General features: G+C 43.1%; 1 protein-coding gene across 4 annotated transcripts in view; it reads left to right on the top strand.

The window, feature by feature from the left end:
• NTAQ1 (N-terminal glutamine amidase 1) overlaps window positions 1–24,344 on the top strand; it is a 247,813-nt gene that overhangs the window by 6,576 nt on the left and 216,893 nt on the right. Inside the window, exons 4-6 of one of the 4 annotated variants that reach the window (XM_079901369.1) lie at window positions 646–794; window positions 1,417–1,541; window positions 21,729–21,947. In XM_079901369.1, the coding sequence (XP_079757495.1) occupies window positions 646–794; window positions 1,417–1,541; window positions 21,729–21,763 (309 nt within the window). In that variant the 3' untranslated portion in view covers window positions 21,764–21,947. Of the gene's footprint in view, window positions 1–645; window positions 795–1,416; window positions 1,542–6,594; window positions 11,275–13,331; window positions 14,006–21,728; window positions 21,948–24,344 lie in introns of those variants that run through there. The other 3 variants (XM_079901370.1, XM_079901367.1, XM_079901368.1) reach the window with 3 other exon arrangements.

Below are 24,344 nucleotides of genomic sequence, written 5' to 3'. Positions count from 1 at the left end.
CCCTAATGGTAAAATTGCTGGATCGAAAGGTGAACATTTAATGTACATGAACATTTCCACTATTTGACTGTTCCCTGTCGCTGGACATTTGGTCTGTTTTCAGGGTTTTGTGTTTGCTTTATTTTGCTATTATAAGGAGGACTGTCTTAGTCTTGTATATGGTTTTTTGTTTGTTTTTAAGCCTTCAACTTTATTTTTTTTAAGATTTATTATTTATTTTATTTATTTTTGGCTGTGTCGGGTCTTAGTTGCGGTACGTGGTATCTTCGTTGAGGCATGTGGGATCTTTTGTTGGGGCATGCGGGCTTCTCTCTAGTTATGGTGTGCGGGTTTTCTCTCTCTAGCTGTGGCGCACAGGTTCCAGAGCACATGGACTCTGTAGTTTGTGGCATGAAGGCTCTCTAATTGGGGCGTGCGAGCTCAGTAGTTGTGGCGCACGGGCTTAGTTGCCCTGCAGCATGTGGGATCTTAGTTCCCTGACCAGGGATTGAACCCATGTCCCCTGCATTGTAAGGATTCTTTACCACTGGACCACCAGGGAAGTCCCTTGTATCTGTTTTTGATGATATATATGCATTATTACTATAACCTTGGAATACACCATCATAAGGTAACCTGGTTAACTTCAGCAACTTTTACTTCTAGGATTACCATGTTGTCTTGCTTCATGTTTCAAGTGGAGGACAGAGCTTCATTTATGATCTTGACACTGTCCTGCCATTTCCCTGCCCCTTTGATACTTATGTGGAAGATGCCTTTAAGTCTGATGAGGACATCCATCCACAGTTCAGAAGGTGAGGAAAGTCAGGGTGGATTTACCTTACTTTCTGAAGTTGGACCTTGACAATTAGACAGTTACTTTGGGTGTTTGTTTTTGCATTGGTTTTGTAAAGATCACTTGTCTTCACCATTGAGTTGATGTTTGAGAATCATGTGCTCTACAGAAGATTCAAAATGTTTTAAAGTTTTAAAGGTTGTCCGTTGTATAAAAGGTTGGCAGTCTTTAAAAATTTGTGTGATGAGATCCAGAACATTTTCCAACAGTCGTTTTGGGCATTTCTCTCATACTCTTCGTTTTGGGTGGGTGGTTGGTTGGTGGCGGAGCTGGATGCCTGGCGATGACAGAAGTCAGAGGGCTGTGACGGCAGCACCCGGACATTACGCCCTCTGCCCCTCGTACATAACACTGAGCAAGTAAAGGCAACCGGCTGTACTTCCATGCCTTTGTAGTTTGGGATTTCAGCTGATCATTTCTCATGGCGTCTTTAACAGGTATTAAAGCTATATATATATTTGTGTGTCACTAATAGTACAGAAATGCCTGTCTAGTTTTGTGCATGTCATAGAAAATGAGTCTATATGAGAATTGAGTTAGAATTTCAACTGTGATATAAACGAATGTTGGTTTATGTACAGGAAATTTAGAGTGATCCGCGCAGATTCATATTTGAAGAACTTTGCTTCTGACCGATCTCACATGAAAGACTCCAGTGGGAACTGGAGAGAACCTCCTCCATCATATCCCTGCATTGAGACTGGAGGTGAGCCAAGGACGCCCTCTCAGAGGGGTTTCCCATCACTGTGCAGATGAGCGTGTTCCCTTAACCAAGGACAAGAAGTGCATTGTTCTTTGGGTAAGACTCCCTGAGTGGTAAGAGGTAAGAGGGAGTATAGTTCTTATATTTATCAGATTCAGAAATTAAGGCACAGAGAGCAGCACCGGAAGGCACCAGAACTCATGGGAGAGGCAAGGCATGAGGGAGCCGAACCACGACCCCGTTGCTGGAATGTTGGGTGTACCTGCTGCTCGCGCCCTGGACTTGGGGAGATCTGCGTGTTTGTGCCGCTTAACGGGGGGACTAGTAGCGCCTTGCCGTGGTGGGTGTCATGTGATGGTGAAGGAAGTCCCCATTGCATCTTTGGGATATGTGAACTGTCGTTTCACTGACTCTGTGACAAAATCTGCATTAGAAGGAGGTGAGAGCTAGCAGGTTTTACTGCCCCACTCGTCTCATTTCTGTGCTTTCAGGCATCAGTCCAGTTACGAATTTCTTGAGACTTAAGTAGGTAAAGGATTCTTCACCGTGTTACTATTGTTTGGCATTCACCTGAGTTGGAAACATTATTTATGGTGAGAATTAATTTGCAACGTTGCCTCTTATTGGTGAAACATCCTCTGAGTCCAAATGCTCTGTAAGCCGTGAAGGATGCCAGAAAAATAGGACATTAGTATTCAGAGTTCAGCAGGGGAGAAAGTAAAAAATATATTTGGTGTATTTGAAGTGAGTGAACACTGAAAGAGGATTCCAGCTCTGATTTTTGAGGCTCTCTGTGAAAAGCTCTCATGATTTTTAAAGTTTATATTGGAGTTTCTTTGGGTTCACCAACCTGGTTCCCAGCTTCAGCATTAGAATTGGGATAGCTCAGGTCAGGAAAAGGCATCATGGGTCTTGCTTTCAGTCTCACACACCCTGCTGCACGGTGTGGTCTGGACAATGCATGCATGGCTCCCTGTTTCTCTTTTACATGTGAGCACTAACGCAGAGCCTGACATGTCGTGGACCTTCAGTAAACACCTTGTCAGCCCCGATCGTTCCTTTGGGTTTTAATGACTACTTCCCAAGAGGTGCCTGGCAAAGGTGCCAGGCTTTGTGCCAACCCCTTCTATGTAACTAGCTCATCAGGGGCCTCCTGAGGTTGATATTGGAACTCAAAGGAATCTGCTCTGAATGTGGGGTAAACATACTGGTTTCTCGTGTAGTAATTTAACCACATGTTCATGTTCTCTCGTGTGGTAAATCCATTACTTCAAGCCCTGTGTTTATCAAAGGAATGTATTTGAAGTTAGGAGACAGAGGAATTACCTTTAGCTAATTAGTATTGCTTTATATAAAAAAAAAAAGCTTAAAAAAGAAAAAAAATGGTTCAAGAAGACATCAAACTTTAAACTGATGCAGCTTTGTTTTTTTCATAGCAGTTTTCCTTGGTCCCCTGCATTTAGTTATGGAATTGGCCTTTAGGGCTTAAAATTTAGTACATTTGATGTGTTGCACATTACAATAAAGCCTATACATTTAATAATTTTGGTGGTCATGTGTCTGCAGGCTCACTATTTTCAATTCAGCATTTAGTGTATTTTAAATAAAGGAACTCTTTTTTTTTTTTTCTCCCCTCCCTGAAAAAAGAAGGAAACGGAGAGTCACAGTCTTGCAGCCTTGCTCTGAAGGCTCAGTTCCAGTACCAGCTACAGATGGTTCAGTTCTTAAGGACGTTTCCCAAGTCTTGGGCTGAGTTATAGGGTCTACCATATTTGTCCCGTTCTCTTTCTGAGCCCTTTGCTGCCTTTTGTCCGCATTTACCTCTCATCTCCTTGTCTCAGATGACGTGTTATAGTAACACTGGCTAATTTGAGCCCAGCTGGAGGACCAGTGTTATGTAAACAGAAATGTTGTAGTGCCTCTTGGGGAGATTATAGGCAAGTGCTGATTTGTTATACATTTATCTTTAAAAATTAAAAAAATTCTTATTTTATTTTTATATGTTATTAGGTAATGAATGCTTGCAGATCGTAATCCTCTTTTATTTACTTACATTAAAAAGCCCTAGAAAATGAATACAGTTGTATTTCAGAAGTTGAGGTTTCCTTTAGCCATTTGTTAAAGATTTTAGCTGACTTACATGGAGTCTGGCATCTACCCCAGGTAAGCAAGAACTTTTGCCCCATCTCTCCTGGGAGGCGCCTGTTTTTCCTTTATTTTGGATTCCTTGGTCATCGTGCATCCCTGGCCCTCTGATGACTTCAACAGAAGTCCTGCTTTTGCTGATTATCTAGCTTTTCTTGTTGTAAGGGTGGGAATGACTCTGTTTCTAGTTTTCTGTATCCTAAGTGCTTACCTTCACATTTGAAAGATATATTTGTTGGGTAATGTATGCTAGTTTTACATGTTTTTTCTTTCCGTTTTTTAAAGGTGTCTCGCTTGTTTTCTGCTTGCTGAGTTTCTGATCAAGGAGCATGCCGTTGTTCTTGTGTTTGCTTCTCTAAATGCAGTGTGCTCTGGCTGCTTTTTAAGGTTTTCTCTCTATCTCTCGATTTCAGGGATTTGGTTGTGATGGACTGTAGCATAGTTTGCTTTAGGCTTATTCAGCTTGAGGTTTGTTAAGATTCTTAGATTGCGGGATTTATAGTTTTCATCGAATTTGGAAACATTTGGCCAGTACCTCTTCAAATATTTTTTCTGACCTCTCCCCCTTTTTAAAAAAAATTCTTGTCCTTCCCCTACACGTATGTTAGATGGCTTGTTACTTCTCTTAGGTCAATGATGTTCATTTTTTTTCAGACTTTTTCTGTATGTGCTTCATTTTGAATAATTATTTTGTCTGTAAATTTATTGATCTTTTCTTCTTCATTAACTCATTTGCTGTTAACCCCATCCAGTGCTTTTTTTTTTCATTGTACATATTTTATTTTTTCATCTCTAGACATTCCATTTGGGGCTGATTTAATATCTTCCATTTCCTTCTTTGTCATGCTCATGTTTTACTCTACCCTTTTGAGTATACAGAGCATGTTTATAATAGCTGGTCCTTGTCTGCTGATTCTGTTATCTCTGTCGTTTCTGTCTGTGAATGTTGATTGAGTTTTCTCCTGGCGTTGAGTCATATTTTCCTGTTTCTTTGTGTGATTCGTAATACTTGGTTGGGTGCCGGGCTTTGTGAATTTGAGGTACTTTTAAAAACAGTGTTGGATTTGGTTCTGTCATGCACTTAAATTCCTGGGGGTCAGCTGGATCCTTTCAGGCCTTGGTTTTAGGCTTTTTTAGTGCAGGTTTGAAGCAGCCTTTCACCCAGGGCTAATTTAGCCCCACTGCTTTGGTGTGACCCTTCTGAGGATTCTACCAAATGCCCAGGTGTTATGAGTTCTCTCTACCCTGGCTGGTGGGGACCATGGAAGTTCTGGGAGTTATTAGACTGACTGCTTTACGGTGCTTCTTTCCTGGCCTTATGAGATTAGTCCTTAACCAAAGACTTAGGGGTAGAGGAGTGAGTTCCCTCTGCAGAAATCCGGGACACTCTCTGCGTAGTCCTCTCCTCTCCCACACTATGTCCCTCACATGTAGCTGCCAGGCCCTCCTGAACTTAGAGCTCTGTCTTCCCATTGGCGGGAAAAACTCCCATGCTGTTTGTGTCCCTGCCTCCGTGCTGTGGTCTGGAAACAGCCCTCCGGGCAGTGAGCTGGAGGGATCCTACAGCTCCTGCCCTTGTTTCTCTTTTCTTAGCAGTCAGTCATGTGTTGCCCATTGTCTGGTGTCTGGAAACAGTTGCTAAATATATTTTGTCCACTTTTCTGGCAGTTTATGGTGGAAGTGCAGTTCCCATAACAGTTCTTTGATGAGTAGAAGCATCCCTGTATACACTTAAAAATTTGTAGTATGGAAAATTTTAATCATATACAAAACTAGGCAGAACAGTAGACTTTCAGCAGTTATCAGCTCATGGCTGATATCCCATCCACTTATATCCCATCTACTTTCCCCCTTCTTGTATTATGTTGAAGCAAATTCCAGATATTATATCCTTTCAACTCTAAATATTTCAGTATGGATCTCTAAAATATAAGGATTAATTTAAAAAATACGTGACCACAATGCCATTATTACATCTAAAAAAATTAACAATAATTCTTTAAAATCAACATATATCTCTGTAGTCAGTGTTGAGATTATCACAGTTATCTCATGAAGTCATAATCTTTTTTCATGTAGTTTGTTCATGTGAATCAAGGTCCAGATAAAGCCCCCCCGTCGTGCTTGGTTGGTATGTGTCTCTTTAGGGTCTTTTTTAATATGTAGAGATTCCTAGTCCCACTCTTTTTTTTTTTTTCCTTGTAATTTATTTGTTGAAGAAATGAATCTGGGAGAAATGGTCTGGATTTTGCTGATTGTATCCTTTTGTATCCTCTGTATTTCCTGTAAATTGGCAGCTGTATCCAGTAAACTGGCAGTTTGCTTATTTATGCATTTTTTCATTTAACTTTTTATTTTGGAATAACTTTAGATTGCTAGGGAATTGGTTAAAACAGTACAGAGAGCTCCTATATACCCCTTACTCAGATTCCAGGGGGATCTGAGAAAAACCATAGTGTAATTATCTAAATCAAGAAAATAATAAATCAGTAGGAAAATATTGACACAGTACTGTTAACGTATAGACCTTACTTAAATTTTGTAACTTTTCCTCCTATTTCTGTTTTCTGGTCCAGAATCTAACTCAGGATATTACATGTAGTTGTCATGCCTCCTCATCTCATTCTCTTTCAGTCTGTGACAATTTTTTTTTTTTCTTCCTTACAACTTTTACCCTTTTGAAGGGTACTGGTCATTGACTATGAATAGTGTCCCTCAGTTTGGGTTTGTGTGATGTTTTGTCATGATTAGATTGATGTCATACATTTGAGACAAGAATACCAGAGAAGTGATATTGACCCCTTATGAAACATTTGAATAATTTTCCCTACTTTTGGTCTTCTGGGTTGTTTTATTGCTGTTAAGCCAGAATTGTGCTTTCAGTGGACATTTCTTTCATGTATTTTTGTAGATTCCAAAATGAACCTGAATGATTTTATCAGTATGGATCCTGAGGTGGGATGGGGAGCCGTCTACTCACTGTCTGAATTTGTACATCGGTTTGGCAGTCAGAACTACTGAACTTGACCTCTGGATGTAGTGCCATGGAGAAATTCTAGGACGTGAACAATCCACCCCTTCATCTGAGACAGCAAATGTTATGATGGTACATTTGGCTTGGAATTATGCTTTCCTCTTTTAATTCAATTGAGTTGAAGCATAAGTGAACAAAAGAATAGATAGAAAATTTTTTTTGGTATGTCAGGTTGAAACTTGATGTAGTTGCTCAGATATTCCTACTGCTCCTTTGTTAAAAAATGTGAAGACTTATGCCAGTAATTGCTTTTGTTATGATAAATGTGTGGACTTTGTGTCTGTTTTGGATGGTTCATGTCTCTCCAGCTATACTGTAAGCTCCTTGAGGGTAGGGCTGTAGCCCGTTGCTCTGTGAATCTCTAATGCCCATAAAAGGTGCCCGTAAAATGTTTGCTAGTGACTGTGCTGCTGCCTGAAGAGGGCTGACGTTGTGAGCCCAATCAGCAATAAGTATTAGTCTTTCTGGACCATTCATTCTGTTCTTAGCAAAGATTGCAGCCCTCTCAGGCTTAAGTGTTGCTTGGCCTATTTATATATGTTTTTAAATAAAATTGACCTAAATTAATTTTGTTTTGAAGATTTTGTGTCCCTCTTTGATAATCTGGGATACCCAAGAATGTCTCAATTATAGATGGGAACCATTGCTTTAAAATACTTTGATCAGTCTTCCTTCCTGAAGATGTTTTGGAAATTTTGGCTTTCATCATATAATTCCAGATAAAAGATGTTTGGCATTAAACCAGCATATAGCACTAGCTCTCATTCACGTCCTCCATGGTTCTGTTGTAAAAATGAGCAGGTTTCTTATAACAGGGCTGTGCAAACTTTTGCTCTTAGATGAGTCTTCTGCTTACTCCGGAACTTCCATTCAAATCCTCTGCCTTGTGCTCTGGAGGGACACCTGCAATCATTTCCTCAGGAGTCAGTCAGTTAGGCAGTCTAAGGAAAGACCATATATCCATTTGGCTCGGCTGACCTGGAAGATGCTGGGAGAAAGTGAATCAACTTTGGTAAGAGGAATACAAATACAACCTAAATTATTTTTATAATTTAGAGTTAAATACAGACCCTAAACTTAGATAACTTTGTTGAGTTTTAGATGGTCATTTAAAAAGTATGTGACTACACTAAAGAAGATAGATTTTGGCAGGTTGTACCACAGAAATACTTTGCCCTGAGCAAAAGGAATTCAGAGACCCCAAAGGATTGTGATCTGATTTACAAATTGCATTTTTTGGAGCTTTGTTTTTGTTTTTTTTCCCCTGCCAATTTATGAGCAGTTCCCAATCTGGTATTCAAAATTATGTCTAGTGCAGACCAGTCAGACAATCTTGTGTGTGTAAGTTTGAACTTTCCAGCCACCTTGCCTTGAAATTGAAAACCCCCTGCTTCTAACCAGTGTGATGAGCAAGGTTTATAGTTATGTTAACATATCCAGTGGCTGTTGTCATGACTTGTTAGAAGCAATAGAGGACATCTGTTATTTCTACCTACCACTCCTACAGTACCCTTTGGGGAACTCTTCTTTGTGTAGGTCATATATTGTATATAGTCCTAGTGGCCCATGAATAGAGGCATGTAGCCTAAACCGGGCCAGGCTTAGACCCCACCCCTGGACAAGTCTAGGAATAGCCTGTCACAGTGTTCTCTGGAATTGCTGTATTGACATTAAGAGAGGATAATTCTCTGTCCATCAGGACTGCTGGGCTAGGGCCACTGGGAGTTTGGGGCTGCTGGTGGGTATCTTGACTGCCACAGAAGAAAGGCCTGCTTGCATAATGCACCCGAGCAGAGCGGGAGCCCCAAGGACATTTCTGAGAGCCTGGATCTTTCTTTGCTTCAAACCAACCCCAATTTCGAACTTGCCAGTTATACAAACCAGTGGGTTCCTTTTTCTCTTCAGTTTGTGTGAGTTGGATCGCTGTCATTTTTAACTGAAATGTAAGCTCCCTTGCAAGATTTTTCATCAGAATTGTTGATTTTATCAGGAACTGTTTCTTTTGTCTCTCTGTGCTTAATTTTTCTCTGAGGTCAGGTTTGCCTCTCTTTATACTCAGTATGTGTGAGAGAACTGAATAAATACTGATAAATGCTGTTTGGAAAGAGGAACTTTCAAGAAAAGCAGGGGACTAAAATAGAATTTGTAGTTGACTATGAAAATAAGAGAAATAAGGTATCTCTGAGAATCTGACGGGAAAGCAAATACACAATATAAAATGGCTCCCAGGTCAATAGAACTGACCGTACCTGATTGGGGGTATTACCGCGGCTTTTACAAGTGATTGTGTCTTTCAGAGGAAGGGTTTGTTAGCAGTGGAAGTAAAGACAAACGCTTTTTTGTGTGTGGTTTTTCTCAGTTTAATTTTTAATTATTTAAAAATAGATGGCACATGCATATTGTACAAACGCAAAAGATATAAAAAGGTATATAGTGAAAAGTACTCTTTCCTCCCGTTCTTACCTTCAGTTTTCTGATTTCCCTACCCAGAAACCTGTTTTCAGTTTCTTTTCTATCCTTACAGGAATTTTTTTATGCCCATGGAAGCATATAGCATTATGTATGTATTAAATTCTGGGGGTTTTTTCTTCCCACAAATGGTAACACTCTAAAAGTATTGTTCTGCATTTTACTTTTTTTTTTTTTTTAATTTATTTATTTTTGACTGTGTTGGGTCTTCATTTCTGTGCAAGGGCTTTCTCTAGTTGCAGCGAGCGGGGGCCACTCTTCATCGCGGTGCGCGGGCCTCTCACTGTGGCGGCCTCTCTTGTTGCAGAGCACAAGCTCCAGACACGCAGGCTCAGTAGTTGTGGCTCACAGGCCTAGTTGCTCCGTGGTATGTGGGATCTTCCCAGACCAGGGCTCGAACCCGTGTCCCCTGCATCGGCAGGCAGATTCTCAACCACTGCGCCACCAGGGAAGCCCCTGCATTTTACTTTTTAAAGTTAATATATTTGGATATTTTCCAATCAGTACATGTTGAATTTCCTCTCTCCTTTTAAGGGGGGATACACTGTAGTTTGTGGTGTGCATGGTCCATAATTGAGCAGTCCTGAAGTTGTTGTAGTCTTTTGGTATGACCCCCCCCCCCCAAAAAAGGTTCCAGGAGTATTTTTGGCCATGTGTCTTTATAGCAATTTCTGAGATAAATTTTGGAGGTGTAGACTGCTAATTGTCTCACCGAATCCATTCTCCTTTTTTTCTAGAAAAAGGGATACAAATGTTTTCTATAAAGGGCCAAACAGTAAATATTTTAGGCTTTGCAGGCTATAAGGTCTCTGCTGTAGCTGCTCAACTTGGACCTTGTAGCTGGTAAGCAGCCATGGACGATATGTAAATGAATGGATGCAGCTGGGCTCCAGGAAAACTTTGATGTGGGGGCTTGATGATTTGACCCCTGGGCTACAGTTTGCTGTCCCTTGTTTCAGAGTCACAGAGGTGCAGCTGGCCTTGTGGCTGCTCTGCCAGGGACTACATTTCCCAGTGGCCTTTGCAGCTAGGTATAGCCATGTGACCAGGTTCTCACCGTAGGAATGTAAGGGGAGGGGTGTGTGTCACTTACAGGGCTGACTTGTGGGACGTTGCCCACCCACTCCTTCACAACTCTCCCCCCTTTCCTGCTGGGTGGTATGATGGTGACTAGAATGACCTTTGGAAGCCACCCACTGAAGATGGCAGAGCCACCATCAACCTGGGTTCCTGAATGACCCCATGGAGCCGAGCTGCAGGCCTGCCTGAAAAGCATATTGTAGAACTGTTCCATAAGAGACACACTTGTGTATTTTTTTTTAAGTCACAGAGCCATTGGTGAGTCTTTAGCCCTCCCCAGTTAATACAGTGCCCATTCAGGACTTGTCACAGGGTATTTCCACTGGGTTGGAAATGAGACTTTGTGATGTTCCATGTGGAGTTGATCCGCGGTGTTTTCGTGCAAGCTGCCCCTTAAGTGTCCTGGAGTGTTTGTGGGATTATTGCCCTTTGCAGAATGTTCAGGAACACCGAATGCAGATATCCATCCATACCTCTTATTTTGCATGAGGTTCGAGAGCCTTGTGGGAAAGAAGCCAAATGAATCCTGTCCTCATTTACAGTTCAGACATGTGTGGGCCTGTCTGATGGACTAGGAGTCCTCAGAGCTATCCTAGCTAGAGGAGAGGAAAACAGATTCCTGAGGGAAAATCACTCTTAAGTGAGGAAGACACCTGGCTGAGTGGACCAGACCTGGCAACGAGGCCTGGTGGTTAGAGGGACCACTGGTGGAAGGTACAGTGTGAGGTGTGCTTCCTCATTGCTCACCCTTCGTGCGGTGCACCCCTTTACTTGCTCTCTCACCCTCTTGAAAGCCCTGTCCTCTGGGAATGAAGGGAAAGAACTGTGTCACTAGGGGCCCAACACGGCGCTATGGGAACCTTGCAAGTAGCTGGTCTTGGGCATCAAAGGAGAACAGTGGAGGCCAGTGGCCTGAGAGGTTGGAATTCTGGTGGTTGAGTGGTTGGCTCAGAGCAATGGAGCAGAAGCATGATAAAGCCTGAAGGCTGTGGCTCTGATTTTCTGTGAATCCCCATTTCATCAGGACTGTTTTTTGGTTGCTGTTCAATTCAAATAAACACTTATTGAGCCTATGTTAAATGGGGGCATGGTTAAGAGAGGCACCTCTTCTGTCTGTGTACAATTCCTGCCACTCTGTTTATCCTCATATGTCTCACTATTCTTGTACAGTTATTCAGACTCCTATAATGGAATGGTAACCTTGTTCAGAAGCTCAGAATCTTCTTAGAAAGTTGTTAGTAGAGTGATGGTCACAGCTAGTGGAGAATCTGCTTCATTTTCTGAAAAAAACAAAACACTGAGCTGGACTTGTTGCTTCCCATGAAGATGCTGGGCTCATCTGGGGCTTCAGTCATAGGCTCTTTAGAAAAACCAGCAATGACGTCTTCTTTACTCCGAAGTTCTTTACTCCAATCTTTACTCCAAAAGTTCTCTGTGGGAAGAGAGTGATAATCAGCGGTGGCCTCAGTGACTTCTTCCTCAGAGCTCAGGGTGTGTAATTTCACCTCAGTAGATAAAGCGAAAGTCTGCACATTCTCCAAATACAAGTCAGTGGTAGTTTCTTCATCTTCAGTGAAGCCTGCCTTGATCAGTGGTCAAGGCTGGTCGGTCAGTGGTCGACTCTAGGTGTGTGATGAATTCCGGGAGTCGTGTGGGGTTGGGCACAGCCAGGGTGAACCCGGCAGAGGGGAGGAGGGCCTTCCTGAGAAGGATGCTGATGCCAGCGGGGAGCACGGGGGCTTGTGAAGGCGAGGAGACTGAGCGTGTCTCCATCTCATCAGGACTTCGAAGTAGAAAATGACCTTATATAGGGTTCACAAGCTAGTGGGGGGCTTGCGCACATTCAGTTTATAATAGCAAGCACCCTGACAATTCATAGAAGTTCTTGGTGAAGAATGCTTATTAAAAAGCTGGACTTAATTTTGGTGAATATGTGCTTAAATCATGAAGAGTTGGGATTACTGTAAAAGTGAAAAGTTTGTACTCACTGGTGGTTGGAAGCCTGGGACATACCAGGTACTTACCATTCGGGGAAGGGGAAGTCATAGTCATTTGCCTTGAATATATTTGGAGAACAGAGTTAGAAGTTACAGGCAGGTTCCCTCCCTCCCTCCCTCCCTCTATCCACCCACCCAGCATGTATTACATGCCTGCTATTTGCAAAGTTAGGCCCTGATGAATGAGGCAGAACTGTCCTAAGAGGAGACATGCAGAGTGCTCTGGTTCAAGGGACAGAACCTCTGTCCTTTATTAGTATGTCTTTTATTACCTCACTTTCATTAGCATGTAAAGCAGAGGGCCAGCCTTTGAGGAGCCTGTTGTATAGAAATCTTTTGGTAAAGACTTGGTACTTAAAGATTGCACTTTGAACAAATGTATAAACCAAAATGAAGGACTTTTCTGTAATTATTTAAAAGGATCTTGAAGGAAGAAGTGATTATTCCAGTACAGAACCAGAAAATTTGGGAACACATGAGCATCCCTAGGACCAGGAAGACAAATCCAGCCTGAACCAGAATTATTCACTTAGTTCCCCTAGTTAGGGGTTACCATCAGCTCTTCAGTGAGCAAGAGCTGGAGACTTATGTTGGCACTATTGCCTCTTCTGTGTAGTAGTTAGTTGTAGGTGTATATCAGTAATATATAGTTGAGTCTGTAGTACTCATTCTGGAGGCTAGTGACAGTTTCTCTGAGCAAGTCCTTTTGCCACCTTCATAGGACACTGAGTGAAAGAAGCTGTCTAGTTATAACTGCAGTGAGGTGTTCAGGCTGAGTGCTGTAAATATTATAGACCAGCTTCTGATACTCAGTGTGGGCAAAAGGTGCTAAGTAGTCCCCCATACTGCATTATCTTTCAGCATGTGGCACACAGTAGATGCTCAATAAACATTTGCTACATGAACGAATATATATTTATGAGGTTCTCTCAGTGTGTTTCCATTAGCGCTGCTAGTTATAAAATCGATGAAATGATGTGTAGTTGTGCACATAAAACAGCTGCAGTCAGTCGATTAGGTTGAATTTGGTTGTGAGACAACTATTACCACCGTTTTTTCTCTTGGCAGAGAAATGACAGAAATGCGCTGTGGGAGGGCTTCTCTCTCAGCCTATTCTTTTGCCCTTTGTCCCACTGTGCTCCCTCCCAATCCTGTTTGGACATTATTTGTGCCGTTTCTAAGAAGAGGATTCAGAAGTGTCCCAACTAATGAGAACATTTTGTCAGGGTATCTACTTCCCTGTGGGCCATGACTGAAGAAACAGAGGGAAGGAACGATACACCATACCCCTGTATTTCACCATGGTGAACTGCAGAGTAAATTTAGCCCCTTGTAATATAGCAAGGGTGCTATGGCTTGAATATTTGTATCCCCCCACCCCACTCCCCGAATTCATATGGTGTAATCCTAACCCCCAGAGGTGGTGGTATTAGGAGGTGGTGTGTGTGTGTGTGTGTGTGTGTGTGTGTGTGTGTGTGTGTGTGTGTGAGTGAGTGATTAGATTAGATTAGGAGGGTGGGGCCCTCATGAATGGGGTTAGTGGTGCTAGAAAAGAGATCCCCCAAAGCTCCTTCTGCTCTGTGAGGACACAACAAGAAGTCTGCGACCTGTGATTTTACCCAACCATGCTGGCACCCTGATTGGACTTGCAGCCTCCAGAACTGTGAGCAATAAATATCTGTTGCTTATAAGCTACCCAGTCTGTGGTATTTTGTTATAGCAGCCCAAATGGACTAAGACAAAGGGTTCCTAACCTGGAGTCCTAACACACATTGAGTGTGTATATGAGTATATTTTCCTGGAGAGAGGACACATAGCTTGTATTACCTATTTATTCATTTAACAATATTTATTATTATTTTTATCTATTGAGGGCCTACTCTATAACCTTAGGCTCCAGGTTAGATGCTGGTAACTGAAACCAGAATAGCTTTTGCTCTCTTGTAGCTTATAGGCTGATGATGGAGACTGACATCAATCAAAGAATCACACACAGATGGCTGTACAATTGCAACTGTGAAAGTGCTGTCAAGGAATGGTACCAGTTCTATGAGAACATGTAATGGGGGAAATTAGCTGGTTAAAGGGGGTTGGGAGGCTTCTTGAGGAAGTGTTTTATCCTTTCAAACAAATAGCTCCTACTAGGTGCCAAGCACTGTTCCTGCCCTGGTGATTGAGCAGTGAAGAAAACAAGCCCCTGCACTCATAGAGCTCACATTCTGGTGGAGAAGACAGACAATGGACACATACTGTGTGTGGAAGAATGATTGCTGTTTACCGAATTGGAGAAGATGGTGGGTGGACCGCTTCTGGGGAGGAAGGTCAGGAGTTTTATTTTGGACAATCTTAAATTTGAGATGCCAGTTCGATGTCTAAGAGGAGATGTCAGATAGGAGTTGGATAAAGGAGACTGGGATTCAGGGCAGATGTTCAGGCTGGGAGTATGAAATGGGGAGACCTCAGTTAATAGACGGTATTTAAAGGCACAGGACTCAGAAGATCACTGAGAGAATGAGTGTAGACAGAAAAGTAGTAGGGGGACATAGCCCTGGGAGCTTTTACATTTAGAGGTCAGGAGATGAAGGGACACCAGAAGGAGGACAGAGGGAGGGGTTGGTCAGGGAGGGAAGAGAAGACAAGGAAAGCTCAGAGAAGAAAGTGATTCAGCAGGGACAGAGGGCTCTGACACATCAGATGTTGATGATCAGTTGAGTAAGCTGAGGACTGAGATGACCGTTGGCTTCGGCAATGTCTTCAGAGCAAGTTCAGAGGAGTGATGGGGATGAAAGCCTACTTGGAATGGTTCAGGAGGGAAAGGGAAGAAGGAGGCAGAGTGGTATGGTAAAAGGAACAGAGAAGTGGGGCAGTACTGGAGGGGGACATGGGTCAAGGGGGACAGCTCTGAACCTGGCCGTCACCCAGTTCTGCCTTTATAATGAACAAATTTACCATTTCTAGCCCTCCAGAGAGACTTCTAGGGACATCAGAGACCTGTCCTCTAGGCCTGTTGTTCTCATGCAGGGCAAACACTGCTCTGTTCTTGACTAGATCCATCCCTTGGTTCATGCAGCCTTCCTCAGCATTAAGATGGAGGAAAGAAAGCTGGATACCCCCAGAGGTATAGTCATCTCTTGGTACCTGTGGGGGATTGTTTCCAGGATCCCCCACGGATACCACGCTCCATGGTTGCTCCCTCATGTAAAATGGCACAATACAGTTGGCCCTCCATGGGTTCCACATCAGTGGACTCAACCAACCGTGGGTGGAAAGCTACAGATTGAAATCCACAAATGCGGAACCTGTGGATAGCGGGCCGGCTGTATTTCATCAATGCAATTCCTATCAAATTACCAATGGCATTCTTCACAGAACTAAAACCAAAAAAAATCTTAAAATTTGTATGGAGACATAGAAGACCCTGAATAGCCAAAGCAATCTTGAGGGAAAAAAATGGAGCTGGAGGGATCAGGCTCCATTACTTCAGACTGTACTACAGAGCTACCGTAATCAAGACAGTATGGTACTGGCACAAAAACAGAAATATAGATCAATGGAACAAGATAGAAAGCCCAGAGATAAACCCACGCACCTGTGGTCAACTAATCTATGACAAAGGAGGCAAGAATATACAATGGGGAAAAGACAGCCTCTTCAATAAGTGGTGCTGGGAAAACTGGACAGCTACATGTAAAAGAATGAAATTAGAACACTCCCTAACACCATACACAAAAATAAACTCAAAATGGATTAAAGACCTAAATGTAAGGCCAGACACTATCAAACTCTTAGAGGAAAACAGGAAGAACCCTCTCTGACATAAATTACAGCGAGATCTTTTTTGACCCATCTTCTAGAGTAATGGAAATAAAAATAAGCAAATGGGACCTAATGAAACTTAAAAGCTTTTCCACAGCAAAGGAAACCATAAGATGAAAAGACAACCCTCAGAATGGGAGAAAATATTTGTGAATGAATCAACGGACAAAGGATTAATCTCCAAAATTTACAAGCAGCTCATGCAGCTCAATATCAAAAAAAAACCCAATCCAAAAATGGGCAGAAGACCTAAATAGACATTTCTCCAAAGAAGATATACAGGTGTCCAACAAACGCATGAAAGGATGCTCAACATCACTAATCATTAGAGAAATGCAAATCAAAACTACAATGAGATATCACCTCACACTGGTCAGAATGGCCATCATCAAAAAATCTACAAACAGCAAATGCTGGAGAGGGTGTGGAGAAAAGGGAACCCTCTTGCACTGTTGGTGGGAATGTAAATTGATACAGCTACTAGGGAGAACAGTATGGAGGTTCCTTAAAAAACTACAAATAGAATTACCATATGACCCAGCAATCCCACTACTGGGCATATATCCAGAGAAAACCATAACTTAAAAAGACACATGTGGGCTTCCCTGGTGGCGCAGTGGTTGAGAGTCTGCCTGCTGATGAAGGGACACGGGTTCGTGCCCCGGTCTGGGAAGATGCTGCGTGCCGTGGAGCGGCTGGGCCCGTGAGCCATGGCCGCTGAGCCTGCGCATCTGGAGCCTGTGCTCCACAACGGGAGAGGCCACAACAGTGAGAGGCCCGTGTACCAAAAAAAAAAAAAAAAAAAAAAAAGACATGCACCCCAGTGTTCATTGCAGCACTATTTACGATAGCCATGTCATGGAAGCAACCTAAATGCCCATTGACAGGCAAATGGATAAAGAAGATGTGGTACATATATACAATGGAATATTACTCAGCCATAAAAAGTGGGTCATTTGTAGAGACACAGATGAACCTAGAGGCTGTCATACAGAGTGAAGTAAGTCAGAGAAAAACATATCGTCTATTAACGCATATATGTGGAATTTAGAAAAATGGTACAGGTGAACCTGTTTGCAAGGCAGAAATAGAGACACAGATGTAGAGAACAAATGCATGGACACCAAGGGCGGAAAAGGTAGCGGGATGAATTGGGAGATTGGGATTGACATATATACACTAGTATGAATAAAATAGATGACTAATGAGAATCTGCTGTATAGCACAGGGAACTCCACTTCGCTGTATGGTGGAAACTAACACAACATTGTAAAACAACTATACCCCAATTAAAAAAATAAATAAAAATAAGGAGAAAAAAAAGTGCACAGATGTGGAACCGGTGGAGAGCGGGCCGGCTGTGTTTCATCCGGGTCGTGGAGAAGCCTTGCCACCACCACTCATAGGTTCCCTCCTTTTTTCCTTGTCCCCTTCCCACCTTTCAGTGTTTTTTGCACAAAGCAGCCAGAGTGATCTTTTAAAAATATAAACCAGATCATCTCACTTCCCTTCTTTAAAACCACCAGCATCACCACTTCACACTGGCTTCAACATGTACTTAAGGTAAAATCCACTGTTCTTACTCTGGCCCACAAGGCCCTGCGGGGTCTGATTGGCTGCCTCTGTGATTCCAGCTCCACCACTCCCAGCCATTCCCCGTCCTGCCTCCCCTGTGACGTTTCTGTCTCCGAGCAGGATGAACTCATTCCTTCCTTAGGGACCTCACATTCCATTTGCTCTGATTTGACCCTTTCGCCCCGTATTTTCTCTTGGCTGTTAGCTCCCTGACAGGTCAACTAATCCTTCCCTGGTCATGTGTCGGAAGCTGCCTGCCCCAGTCAGCGTCAGGCTACTTCACCACTTTTTTCCTTCATAGCAATTATCACTATCTGAAATGATTTTGTGTATTTATTTGTGTAAAGTCTGTTTTCTATTTCTTTTCACTAGCCTGTGAGCTCTCTCTGCCTTGCCTAGTACAGTGTCTGCCACAGTGTAGGCACGCAACAAACGTGCCTCAAGTATTTAATGAAGGAACAATTCCTGTTACTGCAGGGGTCTGGAAGGTCAGGTCTCCTCCCATCCCCTGCAGGATCTCTGGGTAATGCTGGTAAAGTGCTGCTAAATTCTTGCTCTTTGCATTTTTCCCTTGGACTGGATTTTGTTCTTTTTTCAGATTATACTGTCCTTTTGCAAACAGTACTGTTTAGAAAAGGTATATAATTCTCGTTTAGGTTGTACTGTCCTTTTTCTTTAGCAGTCTCGCAAGCCTCCACTCTAAGCCTTACTATTCTTTCACCTTTTGGTCTAGAAAGCACATTACAGATGACTTCCAGAGATAGCAGAGATTATCACGAGTTGATTGAATCATTGTCACTGTCACATTCTTGGTGGGTTCCTCACTCTGGTCACCTGTTGCAAACATATATTGAAAGCACCTTGTCCTGTGTGTCTGGTCGTGACAGTTGGGGATCACATTACTTTTTCCTTCCTTCTAAGCTGACCACGTAGCCTGGCATCAGAGAAGTAACTATTTCTTTCACCCTCTCAGTCCAAGGAGAGCATGGCTTTCACCATGAGCTACGGCAGGCGTCTGTTAGAGCCAGGCTTTTAATAACATCCATTTGTTATCAAGGGAGCAGTCGTAGCAGAATTTCACTTAGAGTCAGTAGGCAATCTTTCCTGTGGTTTCCATGGGGATCTGGTATTTTAGAGCCATTTCTGGGAAGAACATTGAAAAGAAATTGAGGGGCAAAATGTTAATAACATCACTGTTCTGGCACACACCGTTTCTAGAACCATGGGCAATGGATGAGTCACTTCCCACCCAAGGCCCACAGGGTGCAGAGCTGTGTGTGACCTCCTCAGGGCCAGGTGTGGAGGAGACCTAGTGCCTGCACTCAGAATACAGGAAAAATCAGATTTGAGTCCTTAGTCCCCATTGTAGCTGTGCTTTGTTAGTCACTTGCTGTGTGACCTTGAGGAAGTCACTTAACCTCTCTGGGCCTTCATTGCTTCACTTAAGAAAGAGTTATTTTGAGGCTCAGATGAGATTGTGTGTGTGTGTCTGAGAGAGAGAGAGGTAATTTTTCATAACTCTGAAAGGTAACGTGTTTTGAATAGCTAACACTTAACTGTGTGCCTAGTAGGTGCTAGATAGCCCTTCTAACTCCTGTATGTGTATTAACCCATTTAATCCTTAAAACAACAATGTAAGGTAGATAACTGTTACTCTCCCCATGTTGCAGATAGGGAAACCAAAGCACAGTGAGTTAAAGTAACTTACCCAAAGCCACATAGCTAGTGAGTGGCAGAGGCAAGGTTTGAATCCAGATAATCCCACGTTAGGACCAGGCTGCCATCATCTTTACCCAGTTCCCAGTTCATCTCCACATTCTGTAAGCAAATTCCAGTTGCTAGAGAGGTGCTCTCTATCGTGGGGCAGGAATGGGGCATCCAGTTTCCCCGTGGCCTGGGCAAAGTGTCTTTCAAAGCTATCTACCTGAATTAACCAACTTTGTAGTTACTGCAAACAATGTTTATCAATTGATTTCAAACTTTTTTAGCTTAAGATTTGTTGGAGAGGTTGTTAAAAAAAAAAAAAGGCAGATGCTCAGAACCCTCCCTGAGGGATGCTGATTCAGTAAGCATACCAGTCAGGCTTCAGTTGCAGGTAACAGAAGTCACTCTTGCTGCTTGAAGCCGAAAAGGATTTGATTCAAAGTCACAGAGAAGGGAAGCAAACATTTGGAGAGCAGGGTCATTGGGTGTAGCAGCCAGAGATGCTTCACTACTCTCCCTTGGTGCCTGGACCCATGAATTCGGGCAGCACCGTCATGGCTTACTGCATTCTTTAGGACAGGACCTCAGTATCACCAGGTGGTGTCTCCCAGCTGGTACTGTGCCTCAGCCTTCAATAGGTCATTTATTCTACCATCCAGAAGATCAGCTACTTCTGGGTTATGGGGAGCATTGTAAAACCAGAGAATCCTGGGGGCGCCACTTCATTGACTTACTTCTTTTGCTGTAAGTGGATTCGTGATTAGAAGTAATGTTGGCTTTGAGTAAGTCACTTTAACTCACTGTACTTATTTACATGAATCGCCAATGCCAAATTCCATTTCATAGTTTCCTATAATCTGACAGTGGTTGTATTTCCAGATAAACACTTTAGTTAATAGTCATCCTGCTTGTTCCTGATGCTATTGAATGTCAAGAGAACTTACATATAACAGGGATTTTTATTTCAAAACTTGGAATGCAAGATGTACTTCTTAAATATCTTAGGCATTAGGCCTTTTTTTTTTAATTTAAAAAAAAATTTTATTTTTGACTGTCTTGGGTCTTCGTTGCTGCCCGCGGGCCTTCTCTAGTTGCATCAAACGGGGGCTACTCTTCATTGAGGTGCGCAGGCTTCTCGTTGCTATGGCTTCTCTTGTGGAGCACAGGCTCCAGGTGTGAGGGCTTCAGTAGTTGTGGGTGGCGGGCTTTAGAACACAGGCTCAGTAGTTCTGGCGCCCGGGCTGAGTTGCTCCGTGGCATGTGGGATCTTCCCAGACCAGGGCTCAAACCCATGTACCCTGCATCGTCAGGCAGATTCTTAACTACTGCGCCACCAGGGAAGCCCCGCATTAGGCATTTTTAAGTAAACAAAATTACAAAGAAGTGTTGCTGAACTTGATTACATAATTACCTCATTACGGGAAATAATTATTTTGGTCAGTTCTGAACAATATCAATCCTTACAGGAATTAAACCAGAATAAAGTATATACTTGGACTCTTTACTGAGTATTGAAGGAGAAGCCAGGGCTTGTTTTGTATGATTACCTCAGGGTGAAACAGAAAAGATATTTAGTGCATCCTTTAAAAAACAATGTCACTTTAAAGTGACCCTTTCGCTTTCCCATCCTCTTAGCTCTGTCAATTAAATGATGTTGCCACTTATTAAACTTCTAGGCATCTTGGAAATTTTCAAAAATAAAAAAATCAATTTGTTTCAAACTCTGTGGAAGGCAATCCAGATAATTTATTTGTAAAAAATGACCTATGCGCATACCTTTGGCTTAGTAATTCCCCTTCTAGGAATTTATCTTACAGATATACTGCACATATGTAAGATGATGGATAAACAAGGTTACTCAGTGTAACAACAAAACATTGGAAACCACCTACCGGCTCACCCACTGGGGACTGATGAAATGAGTTATGATATAGCTATGGAAGAAAGCATTATGAAGCTATGAAAACAAATGAGGAAGGTTATGTTTCTTATGCTGAGTAGTGGTGTTTTTATTCTTTATCTTAAGCTTATGTTATATTCTTTTGCATGTATTAGATATTTAGTAAAATTAAATTTAAAAAGCAAGTGAAAAAGTGCATTAAAAGAGAAAAAATATGTATTTGTGTGGAATATCTGAAAGAATATCCAACATCCAAAACAAACTGGTAATGTTAGTGGCCTCTGGACAGGAGAACTGGGTGGCTGGTGTCAGAGGAGGGAGGGAAACTTCATCGTATATCCCTTTGTGTTTTTAAGAGTCGTGAGTCCCGTGAATATATTACTCATTAAAAATAAAAAATGTATAAACCACACCTTCTCTCACTCAAACATTTACCCACATGACTTTTTTTTTTTAATAAACAAACACAGCTTTTAACAGGTACAGCCTCAGATGTTGTCTGTAGTGAAAGCTGCATTGACCAGCAGCACAAAAAACCGGGATGTGTGGCGCACACTTACAGAGATTGCTGGCAGTGTTCACGTGACGAGAGACTGAGGAACGAGGAAGAATTCCCCAAATTGTTTTTCTATTATACTGCTCTTAGCCTTTTGTCCAGCTGTTCTAACCTTTGATTTGGCTGCTGTGAATAAAGGTGAGACCTTTAAATGACTGGCTGACGAGCTGTTTGTGCACTGGTGAAGGGTGTTTCGGTGCCTTATATGGCTTTGAGCTGCAGTTTGGGTGCAGGAAGGCTCAGGAAGCATGAGCTCATGCAGAGAGAAAACCTTCTTAGTAGATGTCTCTAGATTTCTCTTAAGAATCTTAAAATTACCCCTTGCGGGAACCCATAGTGATAGCCAACATTTATTGGGCACTCATTTTGTAGCAGGCACTGGTCAAAGCTACTGATTGTGTATAAAATGATTAATCCTTGGACTTCTCTGGTGGCGCAGTGGTTAAGAATCCGCCTGCCAATGCAGGCGACATGGGTTTGAGCCCTGGTCTGGGAAGATCCCACATGCCGCGGAGCAACTAGGCCCGTGCGCCAGAACTACTGAGCCTGTGCTCTAGAGCCCGCGAGCCACAACTACTGAAGCCCGTGCACCTAGAGCCCGTGCTCCGCAACAAGAGAAGCCACCGCGATGAGAAGCCTGCGCGCCACAACAGTAACCCCCGCTCCCTGCAACTAGAGAAAGCCCGCGTGCAGCAACGAAGACCCAATGCAGCCAAAATTAAATAAATAAATAAATTTATTTTAAAAAAAGAAAAGATTAATCCTTACAACAGCCTTATGAAGTAGAGATTATTATTATCTCTGTTTCCCAGATGAGGAAACACGTGTGGACAATGTTTCCAAAGGAGCACAGTTACTACTCAAACGAACGTGATCTGAACCTGGGTATGACTCCAGAATTACTAGCCCCTAAGATGACAGTACAGTCACATTGGAATAAATCCAAAGGCGAAATTAGGGCACTGCTTCTCAAGCTGGTCTCGGGGCTGAGATGCTGGGTGGATTATAAAAGTGAGAGCCTAGGGAAGTAATGAGAGCCTAATGGAAGTAAAGCCTGTCTTTGGAATGTGGGGTGTCTTCACTGCATGAGAGCCTCAAACCTCAAGATGAGATTCAGGGCTTAATCTTGTAGGAAAAAAAGGGGCCGGGGGGCAAGCTCTTAAACAGGGGAGAGATGTAGGGAAACTAGCATCTTGTAGGGTGTCCTTGAGCTGTGATTGTCAGGTGGGGGCTGGCAGAGGGGAGACCAGAGGGAAGAGGCCTCCGCATGCAAACAGATGGGGGTCAGGACTATGGAGACCGTCATGGAAATGGGAGGAAGGATGGGTCTGGGAGATTTTGTTTTGAGGATTTGGTTGGGCTCACACCAGTTGAAGGTTGATGAGGAAACAAGGAGATAAGAGCATGCTTAAGATGCTCTATCATGCAGGGGTGCATAGAGGAGATGCTTCATCACACTTTTACGTTCGGGTGCGTTTAATGCATCCGCCACATACTCTGCTCAGGGCTTCCCGAGTCTCACATTTGTCCGCCAAAACAGTTCTTCTAGAAGGTGTAGCAGATGCTGTCAATCCCTCCCTCCCCTGTAGTGCCCATCTCCCCTTACTCTTCCTCACCTGAGTGAAGCCCTTGTGCGTCCGTGAAGGGCTTTCCCTGGTCCTAATGCACTTGGCCCTGGCTCAGGCAGGCTGGAAGCAGGGAGGACTTAACACGCCCAGAGCAGCCTTGAGCTGCTGATGTGCTGGAGCTGGTGGGTAAATGCTTCTGCTTTTTTTCTCCTCAAAGGGTAGAGCTTTGAGTGGGGTGCTGCACCCTCTCCCAGGCGTCCCCAGCAGGGTCGAGCCCCCGCTAGCCACTCAACACCTGCTCAGCAACCTGCTTTCTTGCCTCTCCTGACTCACTTCCCCACTCCTTGCTGTGCTTCCTGGGATCCCCCGTCTCAAGGTCTGCTTTCCCAGCCTAAGGCAGTTGACAGATGATACTAGCTAGGCCCAGAGAGGTTATTTCACTTCTTCAAGCTTACAAATCCAGTGTGTAGGAAATCTAGGATTTTAATTCAGCTCTTCTAAACCCAGTGGGCTCCTGAGGTTATTTTCTGCTAACCATGTTTTGTATCTGCTGTAACAACTCCCTGAGTCTTTTTACATGTCTGGCTTTCCTACTAGAGTCTGGCCAGTTAGACTCCAGTATAAACTAATAAACGGCAGAAACTATGATCCCGATCATTTTGTAACCAAGATCAACAAGAACAGTGACTTTCACAGACAGATGCTCAGTGAGGATTTGTTGAAAGGAAGAGACGGAGCAAGAGGAAGGCGGAGGCAAAGGCAGACAGGTGCACGACATTGGAGCTAGGACGAGAGTCTCCAGACATCCTGGCCTGGGCCCTGAGGGCGACTTGCCTCAAAGGAGACCATGGTGAGAGGGTCAAAAGCAGAAGACCCAGAGGAGGCACAGCGGCGAGCAGAAAAATTGGTGGAGAACTAAAATACTTTTTCTGGAAATCACTTATGAGGAAAGATAAACCTAA

The sequence above is a fragment of the Stenella coeruleoalba genome (genome assembly GCF_951394435.1).
Source record: "Stenella coeruleoalba genome assembly, chromosome: 17".
Taxonomy (NCBI): Eukaryota; Metazoa; Chordata; class Mammalia; order Artiodactyla; family Delphinidae; genus Stenella; species Stenella coeruleoalba.
This window is presented reverse-complemented; position numbering and strand designations above follow the sequence as displayed.